We start from the raw sequence: 22,499 nt of genomic DNA, 5'->3' as shown, positions 1-22,499 counted from the left end.
CTAGTGCAATGTATTCTAACTTTTCTTTTTTCTTTCACTTCTTAAATAATGTTAACTACAAGTAACTAACTAGATTCATAGGTTACTAATGGATCACATCCCAAAGTTCTAAAACAATGTCCCAGTTAAACAAATGCATAGTGCCAATGAAAGATAAATCATTCTCTGTGTGCCAACCAATCTTGTCCAGTCAGGTTATACACACATGAAATGACTAACTAACTACCCCTTCTTAAAATAAGAAAGAAAGTAAGCATGGGGTTGAGAAGAAAAACTCAACAGAAATAATAATTAACTTCTTAACACTTGAAGCAAATTTATTTCAATTAGCTGTAAATATTAATTTCAAACCAATCACTGAATCACCTGCTATTAAAAGCAATCAACTCCAGATAAATCCAGTCTTCATCTAAAATAATTTCACAATTTGGGAAGAATAGTGGGTAGGGACATTACTGTTGTCAGTAACAGGATGTGAAATCACAATTTTATAAAGACACAAAGCATAATAAAAGCAGTACCATAACATATGAATTTTAAGAAAAGCATATCACAGCTGAAGCCAGTAATGGAACCTAGGGGAAAATCCCAAGATTAGCATCAGTATTTAAACAGAGCTGAGTATATCATTCAAACTAATAAGTCTTTGCATAAAAATCCAAATTCCCAGAAAATCTCCCCCAAAGCCATAGGTTGTATGTTAGGATGTAAAAACTGAATACCTATAGCTACTCCTCAACTCTTGACATGAATATACTATCAAGGAATAGATATTTGGGCACGAAAAGCCATTCATTCATTCATGCAATGGACACTTATTGAACATCTCAAAATGACAGACAGTGTTCCATGGTCTGGAAACAGAATGCTGATTAAGACTTTCCAAATGAAGTTTATATCCTGGTTCAGAAAACACATAAAATAATGAAACTCTGTAGATATGCAAAGAGGGAAGACCACCACGAGAAACATGAAAGTGAAGTTCCTTATAGCTGAAATACTCCTCTGGTCAAAGGACAGTGAAAGAAATGGGAAAGAAATCCAAACGTCTTAAGTTTGCTGTACTTTCCATACTGTACCTCCTCCCTTGATAGAAAAAGGCTGGAGCCAAAGACAGAAGAGAAAGTGGCGGGACAAATGAAGAAAGGATGCATACTGGGACCAGCTAACCAAGTCAGAGGCCGGAAGGCTGGGCTCTATCTGACGCATGTGTGGGTTAAGGAAGACACAGTGTGCGGTGCTGAGGAAAGAGCTTGAGAACTAGAGTCAGGATTCCAGAAGAGAGTGCCAGTTAGTTCTACCACTTACTAGCTATGTGACACTCCTCAGCCATTTTACCTGTAAAATGGAGATTATAATTTCATTCAGCATTAGGTGTGTAGGGATGATTAAATGAGATAAGTAAAGCAAGTAAAAGTACCAGGCAGACGAAAAAATATTCTCACTGTCTCCACAAGCCTCAAGTTCCATCTCTGTAAAATCGTCATAATAATGTTGTTCTTAGCCGCCTGACAGTGTTGTTTTGAGGAGCAAATCAATTGATTAAAAATGAAAAGCTTCTGTAATTCAAATAATATTAAACAGGGACTTCTGCCACCTGTTCTTTCCCAACAGTATTCTTAGTGAAGACAACACCAGAACGAAATAGTCTTATGTTTCCAATAACGGTCGTAGGTTCTCCAGCCTCTTTTGATGTTTCTCTTCTTTTGTTGTGTGCAGGTCTGCAACAAAGACTCTCACCATGGGGGCACTGTTCCTCTGCGGACCACCTGGAGAAGTTAATTTTTCTAACATACAAAGGAAAAGCACACACCCAGTGTGGAGGAAATGTCTAGCAGCATTTCCTGGGATGCAGCGAGAATGGTGTTTAAATTTGTGCAAAAAGCCATTTTTTTGTGGTTTGGTAAGCACAGAATTGGGAAATCACCTCCAGGTTCTTTTAAAGCCTGGAGACATAATCTATTTTACACATCCCAGCTAGGGGGATATCCCTCTCACGAATAGTTTTGGATAACCACAGACAGAAGCTCTACAGCCCAGCTCTTTTTAAATATCCTGTCAGCAAAGGAATCAACCATTATACATTACCTTATGATGGGCAAGGTTACAATTAATTAGGTTATAGCTCATTTTAGAGTTAATTACATTTTAGATTGGTGGCTCCCTGATGAGATTTTGTTATTTTCGGGAACAGTTCCACAGATGGCTAATCCTATCAACGTTGTTTTGATTCATGCTAGCTTAAGTTTATAATGATATTCTGACAGTTGTCTTCTACCTATGGTGGGGGAAGGGCAGGTTACTGCTCACTGGGTCCCAATCCTACCCACCTTCTTTATAATACTCAGGGTACACATACTGTGATTTCCTTTTTTATACACGGAGCATTTAGAGAGAAAGAAGTTGAGATGTGGTCAAGGATACCACAAACACAGTAGTAATTCCTTGATATGGTGTTCTTAGTATTTCCCAGTCACTGGGAAAGGATTGTCTTTTTTAGTATTTAGTTCTTTGTTGGTTCAATTCATTTTTAATATGCATAATCAAGAAGAGATAGTCTAACACATCTCAAGTTTATACATCTTCCTTAGTTTTAATGAAGCCACAGGACAATGGGGCCATACCCATTACAGTCATCAAAAGCCCCCACACAAAATGAACTGCTTAAGTCTTCTGACTGGAACAACAACGAAAAGTAAGTGCTCTACCAGCAGGATGTTCTATTTTTAAAACAGTGGGTTCATTAGATTAGTTTTCTCAGTTTTTGTTACAATTTATCCATCCACTCCAAAAATATATTTATTGAGTGTTTACTCTATGCAAGTTAGTAGACCTCAGGAGTGAAAAGAGTGCGTAAGACCAGGAAGTCTCCATCCTCATCGAGCTTAGAGTTCGTAAAATTTCAACTACCAAAAATGATGTCAGTATGTCATTTTCAGGCTAGTGTTAGAAGAAAATTCACTTTTACCTGTCTAGCATTTTGGTACTGGCACGTTCCAGCTTCTCTAGAATTTGAGGAAGTTGGGTGTCATCGTCGTAGGAACCACCCCAGCCTAGAACCCGGGCAAGGTCATTTCCTGTACCCAAAGGCAATACTCCCAGCTGACACTGGAAGAAAGCACAACAGGGAGATCACAGGCAAGATGAGAAACAGGAGCCACAACACTTCTGCTCTCCTCTGGTCAGCAGTTAGTATACGTTCATGTTAACAAGTCATGAAAAGATTTAGTACTTGCCTGTTTATTCAAGTTGAGCTTATCAATTTCTGACAAGACCCAACCTACACTTCCATCTCCTCCACAAACAAGTATTCGGAAATTGTCAAACTTCTGGAATAATCTTAAACTGAAAGCAAAAAGTATTTTATTTTAATATAAATAAATAAAAATCATTTTCCCCAATTCTTTGTTATTCTGTATACATTGGTATTTGTGTTCAGATCAAATATAAGAATGCTTACATACACATTAATGATACTATAAAGATGGAAGTGCAATTTTTAATTTGAGAAAACTGCTTACTCATTAAGAGGAAAGGGGATTATAAGTAGAAATGGAGATAGAATTAGGAGGGAAGGGGAGTGAGATATGAGAAAACAAAGAAGCAGAACCCAGGAAAGAAAATGAAAGGTGGGCCGCCTGGGTGGCTCAGTGGGTTAAGCCTTTGCCTTAGGCTCAGGTCATGATCTCAGGGTCCTGCGATCAATCCCCGCATCGGGCTCTCTGTTCAATAGGGAGCCCGTTTCCTCTCTCTCTCTCTCTCTCTGCCTGTTTCTTTGCCTGCTTGTGATCTCTCTCTCTCTGTGTCAAATAAATAAAATAAAATCTTAAGAAAAAAAAGAAATGAAAGGTAAGTGATAAAACATGGTAAAAGTAGTGATTTTTTTTCTTCTCATTACAAGGATATGTGATTTCCTTAAGAATGGCATATTACAAACTGGGGGTGGAGAATCTAGGGCACTGATATTATTGACACTCAAGTCAGTTCCTAAAGGGATCCACCAAACCTTGCCGACATACCACATTTTGGACACCCACTTGCTTTTCCTCCCCCTCGTCCCCTAGTCTGGGTCAGTCTTTTACCTCTGTCCTTCCTTCATCTTAACTTTGGGCACATCCCATCTCCTGAATGTACCTTTGTACACCTCGAGTACTGTGGAAACCCTATAAAATATGCTGTTGAGACAATCTCAAGAAGTTTCACAAAGGGCCTTCCTTGGAATCATAAAGGATGGGTGGGAAAAGTACACATATATAAAATAAGATATAGGAACTGTGAAGGATTATGAAACAGACATGCTAGAAAGGGAGACACAGCTAACCAGCAATGCAAGAGACACACTTGAGAGGTGAAGCCAGGTGAGGAAATGCCAGACCCAGACAAGAGGAAGACATGTACAAGGAGACATGGGGTGGGGTGCGGGGTGGGGGGAGCATTGGGAAAGGATGAAGACCAACACCAACAGGACGAGAGGGCCTGAGACTTGGCAAGAAGGCAACAGAAACAAGAAGAAACAAACCCGAAGAGAAGTGAACAGAGGCACTCAGACGGACTGAGGGCAGGTGAGAGAAAAGACAGGAAAGTATTAAATTAAAAACCCAGGGCCTTTTCAGGGTATCTAAAATCTCCATTTTTACAACTGTGTTCATGCTTTAAGGTGACAGTGGAACCCAAGAGAAAAGTGGAGTTGGCAGAAGTAAATCATGAAGAGGTTGCATGAAACCCAGGTTCAGGTGATCCAGTATCACCTCCTCAACAAAGTCATATACACACACCAAAAATGTATTAAAAGTACCATAAAGCATATTTTCCCTCACTGAAAATCGTTTAAATTTTTTTCAGATTGTAAGTTAGAGGACATTCCAGAAAGCTGAAAAGACCAATCAACACCAGTGTTTTTTGTCATTCATGTAGGAATTGAGTCTCAAGTCCTTGAGGAGCTATCCTTGAGACCCACAGCGGTGTCTGGGCTTTGGTTAAATAACTGATTATTTAAATAACTGATTATAAAAATCAATGTTGCTAGCCTTCCATGCAGATAATTTTCTGAAGTTACTGGGTATTTCTATATTTACACAAGTTGATCTTTCTTAGAGCTAAGCAAACCATTAGTGTTGTCTGAAGCAGGATATATTCTAAAACATTTTCTGAACAAATTTTGGATTTTTCAGCACATAAGGAAGTTATATAAATATCAAAAGGTGAAGTTAAAATTTAGAATTAGAGCTTTAAAAAAGGGAAGAGTGGGAAGAGATGTCTCGATGAATCGACAATCTTCACAAACTGAAAAATCAAACACATTTCATGCTTAGTGCTATTTCATTCCAATGAGATTTATCAATAATCAATTACCCTAAATGAGGACCTCCGTTCATTAAATCAAACACCTGAGCCGGATTTAGCAACTGTTTAAATCGACGAAGGAACTTTACTCCCTGATTATCTCCACTCTTAGAATTGACAAAAACCAGTAGAGGACTAACACAGAATGAAAATGTCGCTCTACAGAAACCTGTAAAAGAACACACAACACGGGATCAAAATGAACGGCTGCCCGTTTTAAACTACTACTGATGAAACTTCAGAGAAAAGAACACAAATTCATAAAGAACCTTGTTTATTGCTTGAACAATAAATTAAAATTTAGCCCCCCAAACGGAGAGAAGTTTTATTTACATACTAAAACTACAGAACTTATCTTTTAAAATACGCTCTATAATGAAAAATCCTACCAAAGATGGTAAAAGTATTAATCATAGAATATTGAAGAGACACCACCTACCTTAACACCAATGAGTCTCCAAGTTCACATTTGTCAAAGAATTTATGTTCATAGTCAGTATTATAAAATGTTTTAACTTCTCCTTCATGAGGCTTTAGAAAATACTTTAAAATTTATCATAAATAATAGAAGCTTGATTTATCAGGGCTTACGGGGAGGGCTGTTAATAGCACAGGTTTAAAAAATCACATCTTTTGCAGCCTATATCCTCGTATTTATAGTATCTATTGGCATAATTAACATAAAAAGTCTGAAAATCATAAAGCACTTTATTAATGTAAAACTTTAATAATAGCATATGGTAAAAGCCTTTTGTAATATGGTTTGCTTAGAAGGAAGGCAGGGTTCTTTAGCACTTTAACCAAGTTGTAAGATTCTGGAAAAAGTGATGGAATTTATAGAAATATAAGTTCCTCCAAAGAAATTATAGGAAAACAGATTTTAATAAGAGCTATGTTGATGAGTGATTTCAATTACAGAAGGAAAAAAGAATACACAAAAATTAACCTTTTGGATTACATTTTGTTATAGAATAATGATCTTATTTTACTTGCTGAAATGTGAAATCTGTAAGGCTTATGCTTAGTAATTTCACCAGTGTATTAATAGCCATGTTAAGGTTTAATTCTACAATGTTCTTTTAAAAGTTAAATGTACTGTTCAGCAATTTAAATGGATTTATATAAAAACTGACCAGAATAACCAATTATAGTTCAATTTGTTCTAGGAAAGTAAATGTACAAATCAACATTTAATACACCAGGAATATACATATTTACACTACTGATACATACCATCAGAATCAGTGCTATTCAGTGCAATTGGAGGTATGACAGACACTTTACATTGGCCAAGGGGACACACAGGATGGTATAAATCTTTGCAGGCAGTGTGTACCTAGTAACAAACAAACAAACTTTCAAGAATCATAAAAACACATCAATGTTTTATTATGGCATAAATTGCACCTAAGGAAGTGATCACTGAAGATCAACTATATCACAAAATATTCAGTAATTCATGGCACAATACTTACAATGCTAAAGAATGGGCTGATTATTGTAGAGATGGGAATTTGATTTGGTCTGTATAGCCTACTTTTATGATTATCACAGGCAAGTAGGGTATATAGAGAAATAACTGTTGAGTGGAATCAGGCTGGCTCAGTCAGTAGAGCATGAGCCTCTTGACCTTGGGATTGGAAGTTCAAGCCCCACACTGGGTGTAGATATTACTTAAAAAAAAAGGAAAGACATGCCTAGTGAAGATGAGGAGAGAGGAAGAGAGGAGAACAGAGTGCAGAGGAAGAAAGGGGAGAGGAGAGAGGAAGGCAGGAATGAATGGAAGGAGGAAGGGAGAGGAAGAGAAAGGAGGGAAGTTCACTAGTACTTGTCAATGTCATCATCCATAAAGAAACTGATGACCTCTACCTTGTAATGTTCTTACAGAATTTAATGAAAATAAAATTTGTAATGTGTCTGCTTTTTCTGCAGTGGTCCTATAACTTTCTATTCACACCTTTTTTATATATAACATGTTATTATATAATTATATATTATATATAATTATATTATATATATATATTATATATAACATGTTATTATATAATTATATATAATTATTATATATAATAACATGTTATATATTATAACATGTTATTATATTATATATTCATGTTATTATAGGTATAAATACATGAATGCTTATTTTCTCGTCTAGACTTCTGGCTCTGAAAAGAAAAGGAAAAGGTCTTATTATTGGACACTTATCCTGGAAAGTGATATATATCATAGACACTCAGTAAATGTGTGAACTTCATAGAAACAAAGTTTCAAGGTGAGTCAAGATACTATTGTGAACAGGAGCAGGGCTAACTTTAAGTAGAACCCAGGGAGTTTACAATACTTTAAGTACTTACCTAAAGAGCCTGGAAATGTTTTAAGCAGTAAAAGCAGACATTTCATAAAGCACTTAAATTTAATACAGCTTTATTTCATCAGTCCTTTTAGAAAATTAATAAAATATTTAATTAAACACCTATTTATCAAAACTTTTGAGAAAATAACTGAAATTAAATAGTGATTCTTGTTTATGTAGTGACCTAATTTTGCATAGTTCCCTAATATTGTTTATAATAATTAACACCTTAAATGGATTAAAAAAAAAAAAAACAAGCATGCACAGATAGTTTTAAAAGGAATTTTTTTTTAATTATGAGAATTGGGCGCCTGGATGGCTCAGTTGGCTAAGCGACTGCCTTCGGCTCAGGTCATGATCCCGAAGTCCCAGGATCAAGTCCCACATCGGGCTCCCAGCTCCATGGTGAGTCTGCTTCTCCCTCTGACCTTCTCCCCTCTCATGCTCTCTCTCACCCTCTCTCTCAAATAAAAATAAATAAAATCTTTAAAATAAAGTATGAGAATTACAGAGCAAAACAAAAATATTGATACCAAAGTTAAATGAAAAAAGCAGAAGATAAAATCGTATCTTCACTCTTTTTATAAAAAGGTAAAAGTGTACTCAGAGACTGAACAACAACTGGAAAAACGGACTCATTAGAGTTGTGGAACTATGGTCTTACTTTACTCTGTTCAAACTACGTGACTGGGGGGTGCCTGGGTGGCTCAGTCAGTTAAGCAGCGGCCTTCAGCTCAGGTCATGATCGAGTCCTAGAATCGAGTCCCACACTGGGCTCCCTGTTCAGCAGGGAGCCTGCTTCTCCCTCTCCCTCTCCCTCTGCCTGCCTCTCTGCCTACTTGTGTTCTCTCTCTGTCAAATAAATAAATAAAATCTTAAAAAAAAAAAAACTACATGACTGGTTTACAAACTAGATATTCTGTCAGAAACTCATTATTTTAAAGACAAAATAATGTGTGAAGAGGTAAGTGATATTGTATAGGAAGTACAAGACTGAGAAGGAGGTGACAAGGTGACAGTGGCCCATTCAGACAGTGGCCTGAATGTCTGACAGACACAGTACAGGGCAGGAACGACTTCATGATAAGGTGATATCTAACTCTGCCAGAAAAAAGAGGGAGAAGACATTCCAGAATGCCCCCTTCCACATTCTGTAGCCACCCTTCTACACTGTTCATGAAATTTTTAAAAGGGCGAGTGGAGTGAGCAAGTAAAATAGCTAATGAACTCCTCCTGTGAACGTTAGGAAAGTTGAAAAACCACTGAGAAATTACAAGTAGAGACCTACACACGGCAGGCAGAGACAACTTCTATAAAACCTTTCTCAAGTAACTGATCACATACATAATCTGCTTTCTTTTCAAAAAGAGAACAGCGGAAGTTCCAGAAGCAGAGAAACAGATGTACAGACTAATGAAATTAGCAGTAGGCGCACACATCAGAGGCTGCCCCCCTGAAGAGAAATCTTAGGTGGGATGAAGTTTTAAAATATCATTTATGGGAGCACTTTACTTACTTACTTACTTATTTTTCTTATTTATTTATAACATTTTTAGATTACAGGCCTTCTGCGAAAACTCTTAAAATAAGGAAATGCCAGGAGGGCTCCTGGGCGGCTCGGTCGGTTGACTCTTGATTTCAGCTCAGGTCACGACCTCAGGAGTCCAGAAATCAAGCCCCATGTTGGGACCCGCACTCAGTGGAGAGTCTACTTGAGCATCTCGCTCTTCCTCTCCTTCTGCCCCTCCCCCCAACTCACTCACACACTCTCTCTAAATAAAAAGATAAATAAAATCTTTAAAAATAAATAAATAAAATAAAATAAGTAATGTTGGAGCGCCTGGTTGGCTCAGTCGGGAAGCGTGTGATTCTTGACCCTAGGGTTGTGCCACAAGAGGGTTTTAGGGGTTAGAGTTTCACCAAAACTCCAAAGACATACCTAAGACAGTCTATATATTATATTACAGGGCATCAGAGAAATTAGAAGTAACACCTCTGGCTGACAAAAGGGGTAACTGATGAAGAATAATAAAAGCATGAGGATAGAATCAAGTTTGATTTAAAAATAAGAAGGAGGAGCGCCTGGGTGGCTCAGTGTGGGTGGGGGTGGCTCAGCCCTCTGCCTTCGGCTTAGGTCATGATCCCAAGGTCCTGGGATCGAGCCCCACATCGGGCTCTCTACTCAGCAGGGAGCCTGCTTCCTCCTCTCTCTCTGCCTCTGCCTCTCTGCCTACTTGTGATCTCTGTCTGTCAAATAAATAAATAAATAAATCTTTAAAAAAAAAAAAAAAAGAAGAAGGAGGAAACAGATCACCTATCAGGCCCAACTGAAAAACTGCAGGACTTACTTTTTCCCATGGAAAAAAATGGAATTAATCTCACCGATTACAAAATCAACCCAGCGTACTCACATCATTCTCCTTTGAGGATCTACATCATACTTACTGAAAGAAATGAGTTTTCCACCCTTTTTTGGAGGGGGTGGGTGGGAAGTGACTTCCAAGACTCAACACAAGACGAAACAAATCAGCCCAATGCAAGGCAATCGCTGCCACGGTTGGACGGCATCACCTAGCGCGGAGATGAGCACCCACAGCTGTTGCCTCCCCACTCTATTATGGTGAGCACCATGCCAACCTCTGAGTGGCCTGAGTCCACCCTCGGAGTTTCTGCTCTGACTGCCCTCATGAAGCCTCGGGCCCAGTCCTCAGGCAGTCAGGCACAGACAGGACCATGCCTTGCCGTTGGCTCCATGTTATGCCATGCGTACTTCTCATTGCTTTCTTACACATGTGAGAAAGTTTTAAAACATGTATCTATATAATATATATGTAATATAGAAATCCAATTTCAGAGCGCCTGGGTGGCTCAGTTGGTTAAGCGACTGTCTTCGGCTCGGGTTATGATCTCAGAGTCCTGGGATCGAGTCCCACATCAGGCTCCCTGCTCAGCAGGGACTCTGCTTCTCCCTCTGACCCTCACCTCTCATGCTCTCTCTCTCTCTCTCTCTCTCAAATAAATAAATAAAATCTTAAAAAAAAAAATCTAATTTCAATTATACCTATGCATGGCTGAATGAACTTGGTGTTCCGTCAGAGAACATGCGTAGTATTGTACTGAAATTATACTTCACATGTCAATAAAAATTTGGTGGCTTTCTGTGTGTAACAGGTGGTAAAACAGGGCTAAAAATAGTAAACCATTAAATGTGGCTATAGCATAATGAAAAACAACAAAACTGTGGGGAAAAGTTCTTCAGACAAAAAAAAACAAAAAAAATACAAACAAAAAAAACAGATGACAAGGGCATTACAAAAAGGATATTTAAAAAGTAACAGACTGGAAGGAATATACTTCGGAAAAAGTTGAATGTTACAGTGGGTATGTATGCTACCATGCTCTGTTTGACAGTAAATTCTTTACTCCTAAATTACATAGATTTAAAAAAAATTATGAAGGAATTAGAAAGGATTCTCACCATTGTTTTACACCAAAGGCATTTCCAATCTTGTAGACGCAGAACACTCCCACACGTTTTGTCACAGACAGCACACTTGGCACTCACGGGCAAGTTACCCTCGAGCCATTGGTGAGGCATAGCTACCTACGCAGTGAGAATAAACAGCAGGTAAATTAAAGATGGTAGGACACCATTCTTACCCTAGGGAAGGTCTACAGTTATTTCTCATTCTACGGAATCAAGATATGTATCACTTGTGGCACCCATTCATTTTAGTCCACTTTTATTGACCCTCTATTATGACCTGAGCACCACAGGGATACAAAAATAAGCAAGACCATATCCCTGACCTTCGGGATTTGTAGTCTAACTGAGGAGCAATGAAGGTCAAGGCATTATCATGAAGTGATTTGATTACAAAGTGCTATCAGAGATGTGTATGTAAGTTGCCATGGAGACAAGGTTTTAAAGGTGGAGGGGACACTGCCGAAAGGAGGCCCCAATGTCTTAGGAGCGAACATCTGAACAGACACCTAAGATCAGCCTTAAAGAATATTTTACTATCAGGTAAGGGTCTCCAACACCAGCCCAGCACAGCAATCATCGCCAAGCCCTCTCGCATTTCCCTCAAAATTTAAGAGCTAAAGGAAACTACGGAGGATCTAACTGGAAATAGAAACTCCTAACTAACCAAAGCTTTCCATTTAGTCCTACTAGTAAATACTCCCACTTAACTCTGTCATTTTCCACAGGGCAAACAATAAGAGGGAGGTGGTACTGGGAAGAAACCAAAGACAGAACTGAGCTTACTCCATCCTCGTCCTCTATGATGTCCTTCCCTATGGAGGCTAGAGTCGTCCATTTGCAATTATTTGTTGCCCTCACTGCACATCTTTTGTGAGCTTTGAATTTACACACTAAAAAAAAAAAAAAAAAAAAAAAAGTTAACCGTTTCTAAATAAATATATACTTTTGGAACAATGATTAGAGGAAATCACAGCATGGAATTTCAAGGGGGAAGAAGAAAAACAATAATTCAAAAAGTTTAGTTACTCTTCAACAATACTAAAGGTATTCTGAAAATATCTTTTCAGAAGATATTCATGTATTTATGATACATGTGGTTATGTATTTATGAAGCACTTTTATCAATCTATAGATTGCTACTTAGATTCCACTCACAAATAAAACAGAAAGGAAATAAATACAAAAGAACTAGTTCTTTAGGAGAAAGGAGAAAACACACACACACAAAGAGAATTAAATAAAATTCAGTAATACAGAGGTGCTGGGAACACCCTTTTTCTTAATCTGGGTGTTGATTACATAAATGCCATTAATTTGTGAAAAATCCTACCAGTTGTATTCCTCTGATATTTGTATTTTTCAGTACATGTATTTAAAATGAAAAGTTTTAAAATATCAGTAAGATAAAGAACAGGATAATCTGGAGGAGATTTAAAATGCAAGTATGACAAGAAAATATCCAGTCACAGGGAATAGGTTGATAAAGGTCACAAAGATGGCATTGTTTTTTAAAGGTATTACTGTTTGAGATCATTACATTATAATGTAGAAGAAAATAATGAAGAGGTAGTACATTATATCCATCACTAATTCTGCCCAGCCATATTATCAAAAGGGAGCCTAAAAAAGAGACTAAAACTTACAAGACATGAAGGAAAAATAATTGAAGACACAAATAAATGGGAAAAATATCCCATGCTCATGAACTGGAATAATTAATATTACGAAAATCTCCATAGTACCCAAAGCAATATACTTATTCAATGCAATCCCTGTCAAAATTCCAATGGCATTTTTCAAATAACTAAAACAAATAATTCAAAAATTTTTAAGGAACCACAAAAGACTGAATAGCCAGCCAAAGCAGTCTTGAGAAAGAAGAACAAAGTGGAAGGTATCATACTCACTAATTTGAAACTATATGACAAAGCCATAGTAATCAAAACAGTATGGTACTGGCATGAAAACAGACACATAGCGGCGCCTGAGTGGCTCAGTGGCTTAAGTCTCTGCCTTCGGCTCAGGTCATGATCCCAGGGTCCTGGGATGGAGCCCCACATCAGGCTCTCTGCTCAGCAGGGAACCTGCTTCCCCCCATCTCCCTCTGCCTGATGCTCTGTCTACTTGAGATCTCTCTCCTTCTGTCAGATAAATAAAATCTTAAAAAAAAAAAAAAAGACACATAGATCAATAGAACAGAAGAGAGAGTCCAGAATTAAATCCACATATATACGGCCAATTAATTTATGACAAAGAGGCCAAGAACATATAATGAAGACAGAACAGTCTCTTCATTAAATTGTGCTGGGAAAATTGAACAGTTATGTGCAAAAAGATAAAACCAGGCCCTATCTTATAACATATACAAGTTAACTCACAATGGATTAAAGAGTTAAATATACGACCTGAAACCATAAAACTCTTAGAAGAAAACTCCCCAACAGCTAGCTCCTTGACATCAGTCTTGGTGATGATCTTTTTGGGTCTGACACCAAAAACAAAGACAACAAAACAAAAATAAACAAACAGGACTACATTAAATTAAAAGTTATGACACAACAAAGAACGCCATCAACAAAATGAAAGACAACATACTGAACAGGAGAAATATTTGCAAATCATGTATGTGGTAATGAGTTAACATTCAAATTTTACAAAGAACTCATACAAGTCAATAGCAAAACCCAAGCAATCCACTTAAAAATTGGGCAGTGGATCTAAATAGACATCTTTCTAAATAAGACATATAGATGGCCAACAGACACATGACAAGATGCTCAATATCATTAATTATCAGGGAAATGCAAATCAAAACCACAATGAGATATCACCTTACACCTTAGGATGGCCATTACAAAAAGACAAGAAATTACAAGTGTTGGCAAGGATTTGAAGACAAGGGAACCCGTGTGCACTATTGGTGAGAATGCAAATTGGTGCAACCACTCTGGAAAACAGTACCGAGCATCCTCAAGAAATCAAAAATAGAACTATCAATTCCAGCAATTCCACTTCTGGGTATTAATCTGAAGAAAATGAAATCACTAATTCAAAGACATTTGTACCCTCATGTTATTATAGCATTATCCATAACATCCAAGAAACAGAAACAACCTAAGTGTCCCTCAGTGGATAAACAGATAAAGAAAATGTGATATCCATATGTGTATCTACACAATGGACTATTATTCAGCCATATAAATGAATCATTTGAGACAACATGAATGCACCTAGAGGATATTTTGCTAAGTTGAAGTAAGTCAGAGAAAGACAGATGCCTTATGATCTGACTCATATGTGGACTGTAAAAACAAAAAACCCACAAAAAACCAAGCTCATAGAAACAGAGAACACCTTGGTGGCTGCCCAGGCAGGGGGAGGGAGGTGGGCCAAATGGGTGAAGGGCATCAAAAGGTACAAACTTCCGGTTATAAAATAAGCCATGGGCATGTAATGCACAGCATGGTGAATACAGTTAATGACACTGCTTTGAATATTTGAAAGTTGTTATAAGAGTAAGTCTTCAAAGTTCTCATCATAAGGGAAAAATTCTGTAACTATGGTTGGTGACAGACGTTCAGTAGACCTATTTGGATAATCAGTTTACAATCTGTACAAATATCAAATAAAAAACACAAAAGACAGAAATAAGAGGAAACAACCAGGAAAGCAGCAGCTCATGTGTGAAAAACAAGTAAGCCACAGGTTATCTGAGAAAGGGACCCTTACTTATGAAAATCAGAACTTTACTACTACTAAACTTCATCCTTTTAAGTATACAAATTATCCAAGCACTGGTGGATAAGGATGTTATACCAGTTTCTGACTTCGCAGATACTTAAAAGCAGAGATCACGTCAGTGGAAATAGAAAAAGTAACTGCTCCTAAATGCTAATGGAAGGTGGCTCTTTTTCACATGATTTTTGCACTTCTAACTGTAAACCCTTAACATGTTTGAAATGATAGAATGCATGCCATTGTTTTAAAAAGTCCTGATTTAAAAAGTCCGAAATTATAGTCCTAATTTATAGCCATGTGTGTGGCTCAGTCCTTAAATGTCTGCCTTCAGCTCAGGTCATGATCTCAGCGTCCTGGGGTCAAGCCCCACAGAGCTCCCTGCTCAGCGGGAAGCCTGCTTCTCCCTCTCCCACTCTCCCTGCTTGTGTTCCCTCTCTTGAGGTCTCTCTGTCAAATAAATAAATAAAATTAAAAAAAAAAAGTCCCAATTTACTGTAGCACACAAATGAAAGGGTAAAATCCCTGAGTGTCTATAGCCAAATGTTCAAAATGCTTCATGATGTCATGGGGAGCAGATATGCAAAAGGTCACTTAAGCGGAGTCAGTTTTTCCTTGAAAAATATTAGTCTAGACATTGGAAATGTTTCATTTAACTGATCTTTTGTGTACCTTGACAAATTCTTTCCTGGAAATCCTACTATTTTTGTGATAAATGACTTGGGGACTCGAGCACAGACTTCATAGACAATAAACTGGTTTTTCAATGGAATCTCATTGTTGATAGACAAATGTGTAAAAAGCGAGCACCGAAGGAAGTAAGCTTGGTCTGAAAAACAATTTTAGCATGACCTGCTCCCTTTTGCTCCCATGCAAGTGACTATTTTAAAACTGAGGTTAATTAGGAACTCTAGGTCTTTCATCTCTTACGGTATTTCTCAAAAGTGTGGTCCTAGTTTTAGTTTTATCTGCAACTAATTCCCAGGCTGCTTTTTAAGTACAACGAAGTATTTGATATTAATAGTCAATAAGTGTTTTTTTTAAGAGGAAAAGGAGGAAATAAAAGAGAGCAACAGGGAATGATTTCATGGCTTTTTGAAAATTTTGCCATTAAAAATCAAATAGCTCATTAAAAATAAAAATCACACTTGTAATAATAAAGTGCTTCGTGCAATGAGTCTTGAAAATTGCAAAGGTGCTTAATGTAGCGTACAATAAAATAAAATAAACTATACTGTGATTACAGTCACTAAGGAATGGAAATGATTAATAGGCACCTTAATTTTGTTAGGTGGCCATTCTAAAGTTATTCTGAAATAAAGCACTTTCCCCTGACCTACAAAGCTATTACTTAAAAACACAGAACTTAAAAAAAATATGCTGACATGTCACTAAATTATGATTTTTTAATTGCAATTTTCAGTCTACCACATTGAATATTTTTAAGTGTTCAATTGCGGCTAAGATAAAAATTCATAGGTACCTATGTTAACATATTTGATGCTGTTGAATCAAAAAGAAAAAAAAATCACCATTTAACTTTTTTGTTTAGTTACTGTTTAAATAACTGTGAAGAACAAATAGGCTCTGAAATTATTACTGACATTCTCGATTTAGGGAATCATTTATGAAAAGTATTTTCTGTCTATTTTTCACTCCTATATTTTACATATACAAGGCTTTAAAATAACAGTTTTAGTAATTAATCAACACAAACTCAGAAGACAAATCAGTACAGGCTTGTTTTCCTGTGAAAAACAAGGGCAGAAGGATTAAGTGAATTTAGTGATGGCTTCACACACTAGAAACTGAATTCCATTCCAATATAAATTTACTCACTCATTGTGGAACGAATTTTTCTTGTATTTGCATCTCTGTTTTTTCTTTTAAAGCCTCTTGCATCCTATGTCTTTTGTTTTTGTCAAGCAAGGAGTTTATTCAGATTTGGGGGGAGTGTCTAAAGCTTAAGTATGACTTGGATTACAAGAAAATGATCCTAAATAATCACATTCTCGTAAAATAAAAAAAAAAAACTTCTTTATACATTCATAAAACCCTTGGGATTTTTAAAACCTTTTGCTACAGTTCTAGCAGTACCAATGGGCAAGACACCACATATTTAAAATTTTTATCAGCAGAGAAAATGAGGACTAACATATATTCTTCTGAAACTATAATTCAAAAATACAGTAACTGAGACATTAACTGTCAGGAAGACTTCATTATTAACAGAATAATGATAAATTTATTGAAAGACCTTAAGTTTCTTATTCTCATCAGTTAATACAATTTTCATTTTTCTTTTAAAAGATTTGGAAAAATACTTAGTCATCCCAGTTTAAACTCAATATAAAAACAACTAAATATATCTAATAATGCATAAATCAAATCAGTAGGGTACCAGAGAGTATCTCAGATCTGATATATTTTTTAGGATTTTTGGAATGGGAGACTAGGAGGCAACTAAAAAGACCTTCAAAGTAACACCTCAGAGTATTACACTTGTTAAGAGTAACTCAGAGCCACAGGAACCCTTGTAGATTACTAAAGTCATAAAGGGCAATTACATCTCGTTTGCAACCACTCTTTAAATATTAAAAAAACAAAAACAAAAACAATGTGTAATATCTCTTCCAAATGTTCATTTTCACGAATTTTAATGCCTCAGGCCATGACACAATCTGTAGTTATTTACTTGACGGATTTCTTACAGAGCACAGTTACAACCTTCCACAATTTATTTGACTAGAAAAGTAGTTTCCTTGCAGATATATTCTCCTATTTAATTTTCATAGCATCTGTGAATATAAATGACTATTATCCCTGTTTTGCAGATCAGGAAACAAAAGTCAAAACGTGGAGCTACCTTAAAGTGAATGAAAGCTGGGACTCTATTACTATTTCATTATGGAGTCTAATAAAGTTATGTTCAAAATTCAGATTTTTTATATTAGAGAAAAAAGCTAATATTAGTATTAGATCTAGTTCAGAAAGTACACAGTAGTGTGATCACTGAGGTATGGAATTAAGTAAGTCTGAAGAAGTTATGAGTTTTCTCTTGGTAAGTATTAGTATATTTGCTTTGGCTGGCCACTGCTTTTTTATTAAAAAACCACCACCACCACCCACAAATTCTATAATGAAAACAACAGCCCTGGGCTTATTTTCAGGAAACTTTCAAGAAATTAAAAAGGATGGCATCCATTTCAATTAAACATTAAGTGAAGTAAAAGAAAACATTTAAAACAATGAAACAGAAATAACAATGGGAAATTCTGCCAAAAGCCTGTACTGTCCTCACTGAAGGTTTTGTCCTCATAACCAGTCTGAACAGAAAAAGAAGACCAGAAAACCAGAAAGATGGATACAGTCTAAAGACGATTTTTAAGCAGCAGGTGCTAGTTCCTCAGACATGCAATGCTACATTTTGATTTATACTTCCTTCCCAGTGATTTGTATTCATCCTTCCCTCAGCAAAAACACTTCCCAAGTTGGTCCTATGTGCGACGAGCTCCACTTGAAGCTACGGTAAAACTTAAACGCTACGTTCCCACTGAGGTGCTCCCAGTTCCTGCTTCCACCCACGGGAAATGGCTTCCAGGGGGCACATTTCTCTGCTCGGCTGGCAGTGTGTTCCCAGTGTGGTCAGTGGTGAGGGAGAAGGCCAGCCCGTGCTACAGTACCTTCACAGGACAGGCCATGGGAGGTGACTCCGGAAAGACTCTCTCTGCACACGTTACAGAAAGTGGGTCGCGCGTGGGAGCAGGCGTACCAGTTATGCATCCCTGAGAAATGTTCCACGTTAAACTGGGCCACCTAGAAACGAGACGTGAGCACAGATTTGCCAACCAAGAGAACAAGACGACAGACAGTGAACGTCAGGGATGCACTTAGTTAGGATTAAAATTTCAAATGTGTACTTTTTAAAATGGAAACACTTTAAGTTAAAAATCTAAAAAGGTCAACATCAGATGTAAGCATGTTGCTTAATGAATCTACACATACTTTTCTTTGCAGAATATAGCTTTAGCTCTTTGAATGACTTTCCTTCTCCAAGAACAGAAGGTGCCGGGAAAAGATGCTACTTTACCTCGTAAGGTTCTCTGGTCTGTACAGACTTCAGTGAGCTCATCCAGTCCTCCATCTCCTTCCTGTTCTCAGCGCACAGCATCAGTCTTCTAAATGGAGTGATTATCTGAAAGGGGTAATTCGATCTAATGATTGTTAATAACCAACAAGACAGATTATTGTAAAACCTAGCAATCAATCGTACGAGGAAATTCCATTTCTAATCTCGGAGTCCTCATTTCCTTGATGAAGACAGTAAGAGTCTCTGTAACATAAAAGAGTTTAGTTCTCTAAGTACGATACAGTGGGGTCTAGGAAAGAAAAATTCCAAGGAGGCGTTTCTTGTCTTTAATATCATTGCTCCTTACTTAGGCTTTTTTCGCCCAGTACCAAAGGCTATGAATGCAAATAAACAATGTACTCCTATCTCATGGAATGTATGTTGAAAACTGATTTTTAAATATACTTCAGAATAATTCATAGTAAGCTTAGAATTCAGACACAGTTTTCAATATGGAAATTTAAAAAACTGAAAACCAAAGGAATGCAATATTGAATAATTCATAATCAGTTTGTGATAATATCAGGAATATTGTTATTAAATAATGCTGGATTTACATATCCTTTCTGTTGTCTATTTTAATAGGATTTAAATAGGAAGGATATTTCCCCCATCGAATAGAACTACTACTACTTTTTAGTGAGAGCAGGGCAGAAGAATTAACGTAAAAGTCCTTCAGTTGGCTTTAAGGGAAGAAAATAACTGTGACTTTCATCTTTTCATCATGTCACTAAAGAATGTATATTTATTGTATTAAAAGGCTTAAGCAAGTGAAATGAAGATTGTGCTTCAAAAGTGAGATTCTGAAATGACTTGAAAGGAGCCTCTATTTATGTGTGAATACAGTATTCTCGGTGTAATCCTGAAGTTGCTAAATCCTACGCATTCACTGCAAAGAAGGGGCCCTATATTTACCTGTGGAAGACAAGCAACCTTTACATGCCTACCTTGAAACTCTCTCTAAATAACAAATCATATACTTACTTACATAGCCAATAAGAAATTTCTCAAATTAGAAGCCATTCGATCAAGTGATCGTCTATATATTGCATTTTGGAGCAGATGTCTGAAGTCCTAAAAAAGCAGTAATCATCTAAAAACAAAAGGAGCAACCCTGCAAGCCTCAATCACTACTGTTCATCTTAGGAAATAAGCCCATTATTCAGAACTACAGAGATCAGCCCCCTCTTAGCTACTCACCGCTCATTGCCTCCTTTCTTTTGGTCTTTGGTGTAGACGGCACAATCCTTCCTTAAACCCAGGGGCCTTTCATGCATCTGACAGGCACTCGCACTTAAATACAGCCAGCCAGAAGTCACATGGAGGAGGAGCACCAACCACTTAGCTTTGGGTGTTTGTTAATTGCATATGAAATTGAACAGAACCTCACTTCTGCATTTTCTCCTGTCTTCCGCCACCCTCTTTGGATAAAGCTTATTAGCAGTTGGTCACTTTTCTTTCTGAATAAATAGTTAATGAAAGAGCACTGCCTCCCTCATTACTTAGGAGCCAAATGGATACTTTATTGCTTCAAATGTTTTTCTAGGACAGCTCATCAAATGCAGCAGAAAAGACACCATTAAATCATAATACTCTCCTGGCTCTGACGACCAGCCGGGCACTCCAGAAACCTCCCAGTTTCACTGGACTGACTGAATAAATCTGATACTTATCTGAATAAATATCACCGCTAGCATCTTTTATTTATTTATTTATTTATTTATTTATATAATTTGCTATACTACATAACTCTAAGGATTCCCCTGCTTTCGTTATAACCTTATAGTGAGACACACATTATTCAGATAAATAAATCAGGCTTGTTATTTTATTCTTTCATTTTGTTTATCACTGAATTCGAAGTAAAGCAGGATGTCTGATGGTTTTAACTATATTAATGCCTTTATGTTCTTTAAAAGTCACCGTGAATTCAATAAGAAGAGTAGAAAGAAAAATAGGGAAATAGCTTTGAATTTTTCTTATAGCTTTTGGAACTATATAAATGCCTCAATCCTAAAAAAATTCAGCAACATAAATCATGCATGCACCTTATTTGCTAAGGAAGTAAAAGGTGTACTTTTGCAATTTCTCCTTTTTAAGAAAAACATGCTTTAAAAAGTGGTCAATAATAAGCAAATAAAGATCATAACACAAAAGGTGTTTTAAGAGCCAAAAAGAACTTATAAGTAATTTTGATTTACCGGTCTTGTGATTGAGCATGATTAAGAAATCTACTGATTATAGTTACATTATAAGAAGTCTGTATGAAAAAGAAAATCCTTTGTAAATCATGTGATGCAGAGATGTCTGGCTTTGTGGCTTCAGTATCAAAAATACGTCCTCCAGGAGCACCTGGCTGGCTCACTGGGTTAAGCCTCTGCCTTTGGCTCAGGTCATGATCTCAGGGTCCTGGGATCGAGCCCCACATGGAGCCCCACAACGGGCTCTCTGCTCAGCAGGGAGCCTGCTTCCCCCTCTCTCTCTGCCTGCTGCTCTGCCTACTTATGATCTCTCTCTCTCTCTCTGTGTCAAATAAATAAATAAAATCTTCAAAAATACCTCCTCCAGCAGCCTGAAGTTATCTGGGCCCAGCTGATGACAAGGCTGTTCACCAAGTAAACCTGTAAAGTCTCCCAGTTTGGCCCTTTCTTCTGGGGTAATCTCAAACCAGCCTACCAAAGCTCTGAGCCCTCTCCCCACCTTTTATTTAAATTCTCCCTCAACCTCCACCTTTGTAGGAAAAAAATGGGACAGTCACAGTTGTTAGCTGATAAGCTTCGGTTGTACCCTAACTGAACCCCATCACACTACAGTGGTTTCTCATCCAATTCTTTACTAGGAAAATATTTGGAAAGCAGCAAACTCTGGAAATTATTTGGTTCTTATTCTGAAAGTATCAATATACTCAGCCTTTTTATTATGACAGATGAGTAGGGTGGGGAGTGGAAAGATAAGAGGTATGGGGAGGGGGCTAGTCCCAGGGAGAGCTCTCTGAGACTCGGCAGGGGCAGGGGCAGGGGCAGGGGCAGCGGGGTAGTGGAACCAAGGCCAGGAAGTCTAGAGGACTTTTTGCCTTTCTTTCTTTCTTTTTATTTTATTTTATTTTTTTACTTTTTACCTTTCTTGAAGGATCTGCCACTTACCTATCTTCAAGTGTCCTCTAGCCCCTGTCCTTATCTCGACCTTACTCTTACCCTCTCCCTCCACCACCCCAACATCCCCCCCAAATTTTTTTCAGGCACATCTGAACTTATTTCAGTCATTAGTTTTCGGACTATAACCACCACTTCGACCTCAGATTCTGAAAATTCCAGCGTTTCCTGAGCATGTATGGTATGCCAGAGCCCGAGGCCACAAACCACAGGGGCTTTGTCTCAGTAATCTAGAAGAGAGACAGGGAAGTAAACCAAGGTTTGCTTGTCCGAAAAAGAGCTGTAGAAGATGAGCAC

General features: G+C 37.4%; 1 protein-coding gene across 6 annotated transcripts in view; it reads right to left on the bottom strand.

Annotated features, from left to right (window-relative positions):
- DGKH (diacylglycerol kinase eta) overlaps window positions 1–22,499 on the bottom strand; it is a 175,332-nt gene that overhangs the window by 49,593 nt on the left and 103,240 nt on the right. For 5 of the 6 annotated variants that reach the window (XM_032873944.1, XM_032873945.1, XM_032873949.1 and 2 more), the window contains 8 exons: window positions 19,012–19,116; window positions 18,605–18,737; window positions 11,970–12,076; window positions 11,178–11,303; window positions 6,577–6,679; window positions 5,353–5,512; window positions 3,237–3,345; window positions 2,969–3,108 (listed from right to left, as the gene is read on the bottom strand). In XM_032873944.1, coding sequence (XP_032729835.1) covers window positions 2,969–3,108; window positions 3,237–3,345; window positions 5,353–5,512; window positions 6,577–6,679; window positions 11,178–11,303; window positions 11,970–12,076; window positions 18,605–18,737; window positions 19,012–19,116 — 983 coding nt within the window. Of the gene's footprint in view, window positions 1–2,968; window positions 3,109–3,236; window positions 3,346–5,352; window positions 5,513–6,576; window positions 6,680–11,177; window positions 11,304–11,969; window positions 12,077–18,604; window positions 18,738–19,011; window positions 19,117–20,250; window positions 20,727–22,499 lie in introns of those variants that run through there. The other variant, XM_032873948.1, reaches the window with a different exon arrangement.

The sequence above is a fragment of the Lontra canadensis genome, unplaced genomic scaffold, assembly GCF_010015895.1.
Source record: "Lontra canadensis isolate GAN:19392208 unplaced genomic scaffold, GSC_riverotter_1.0 scaffold51, whole genome shotgun sequence".
NCBI lineage: Eukaryota > Metazoa > Chordata > Mammalia > Carnivora > Mustelidae > Lontra > Lontra canadensis.
This window is presented reverse-complemented; position numbering and strand designations above follow the sequence as displayed.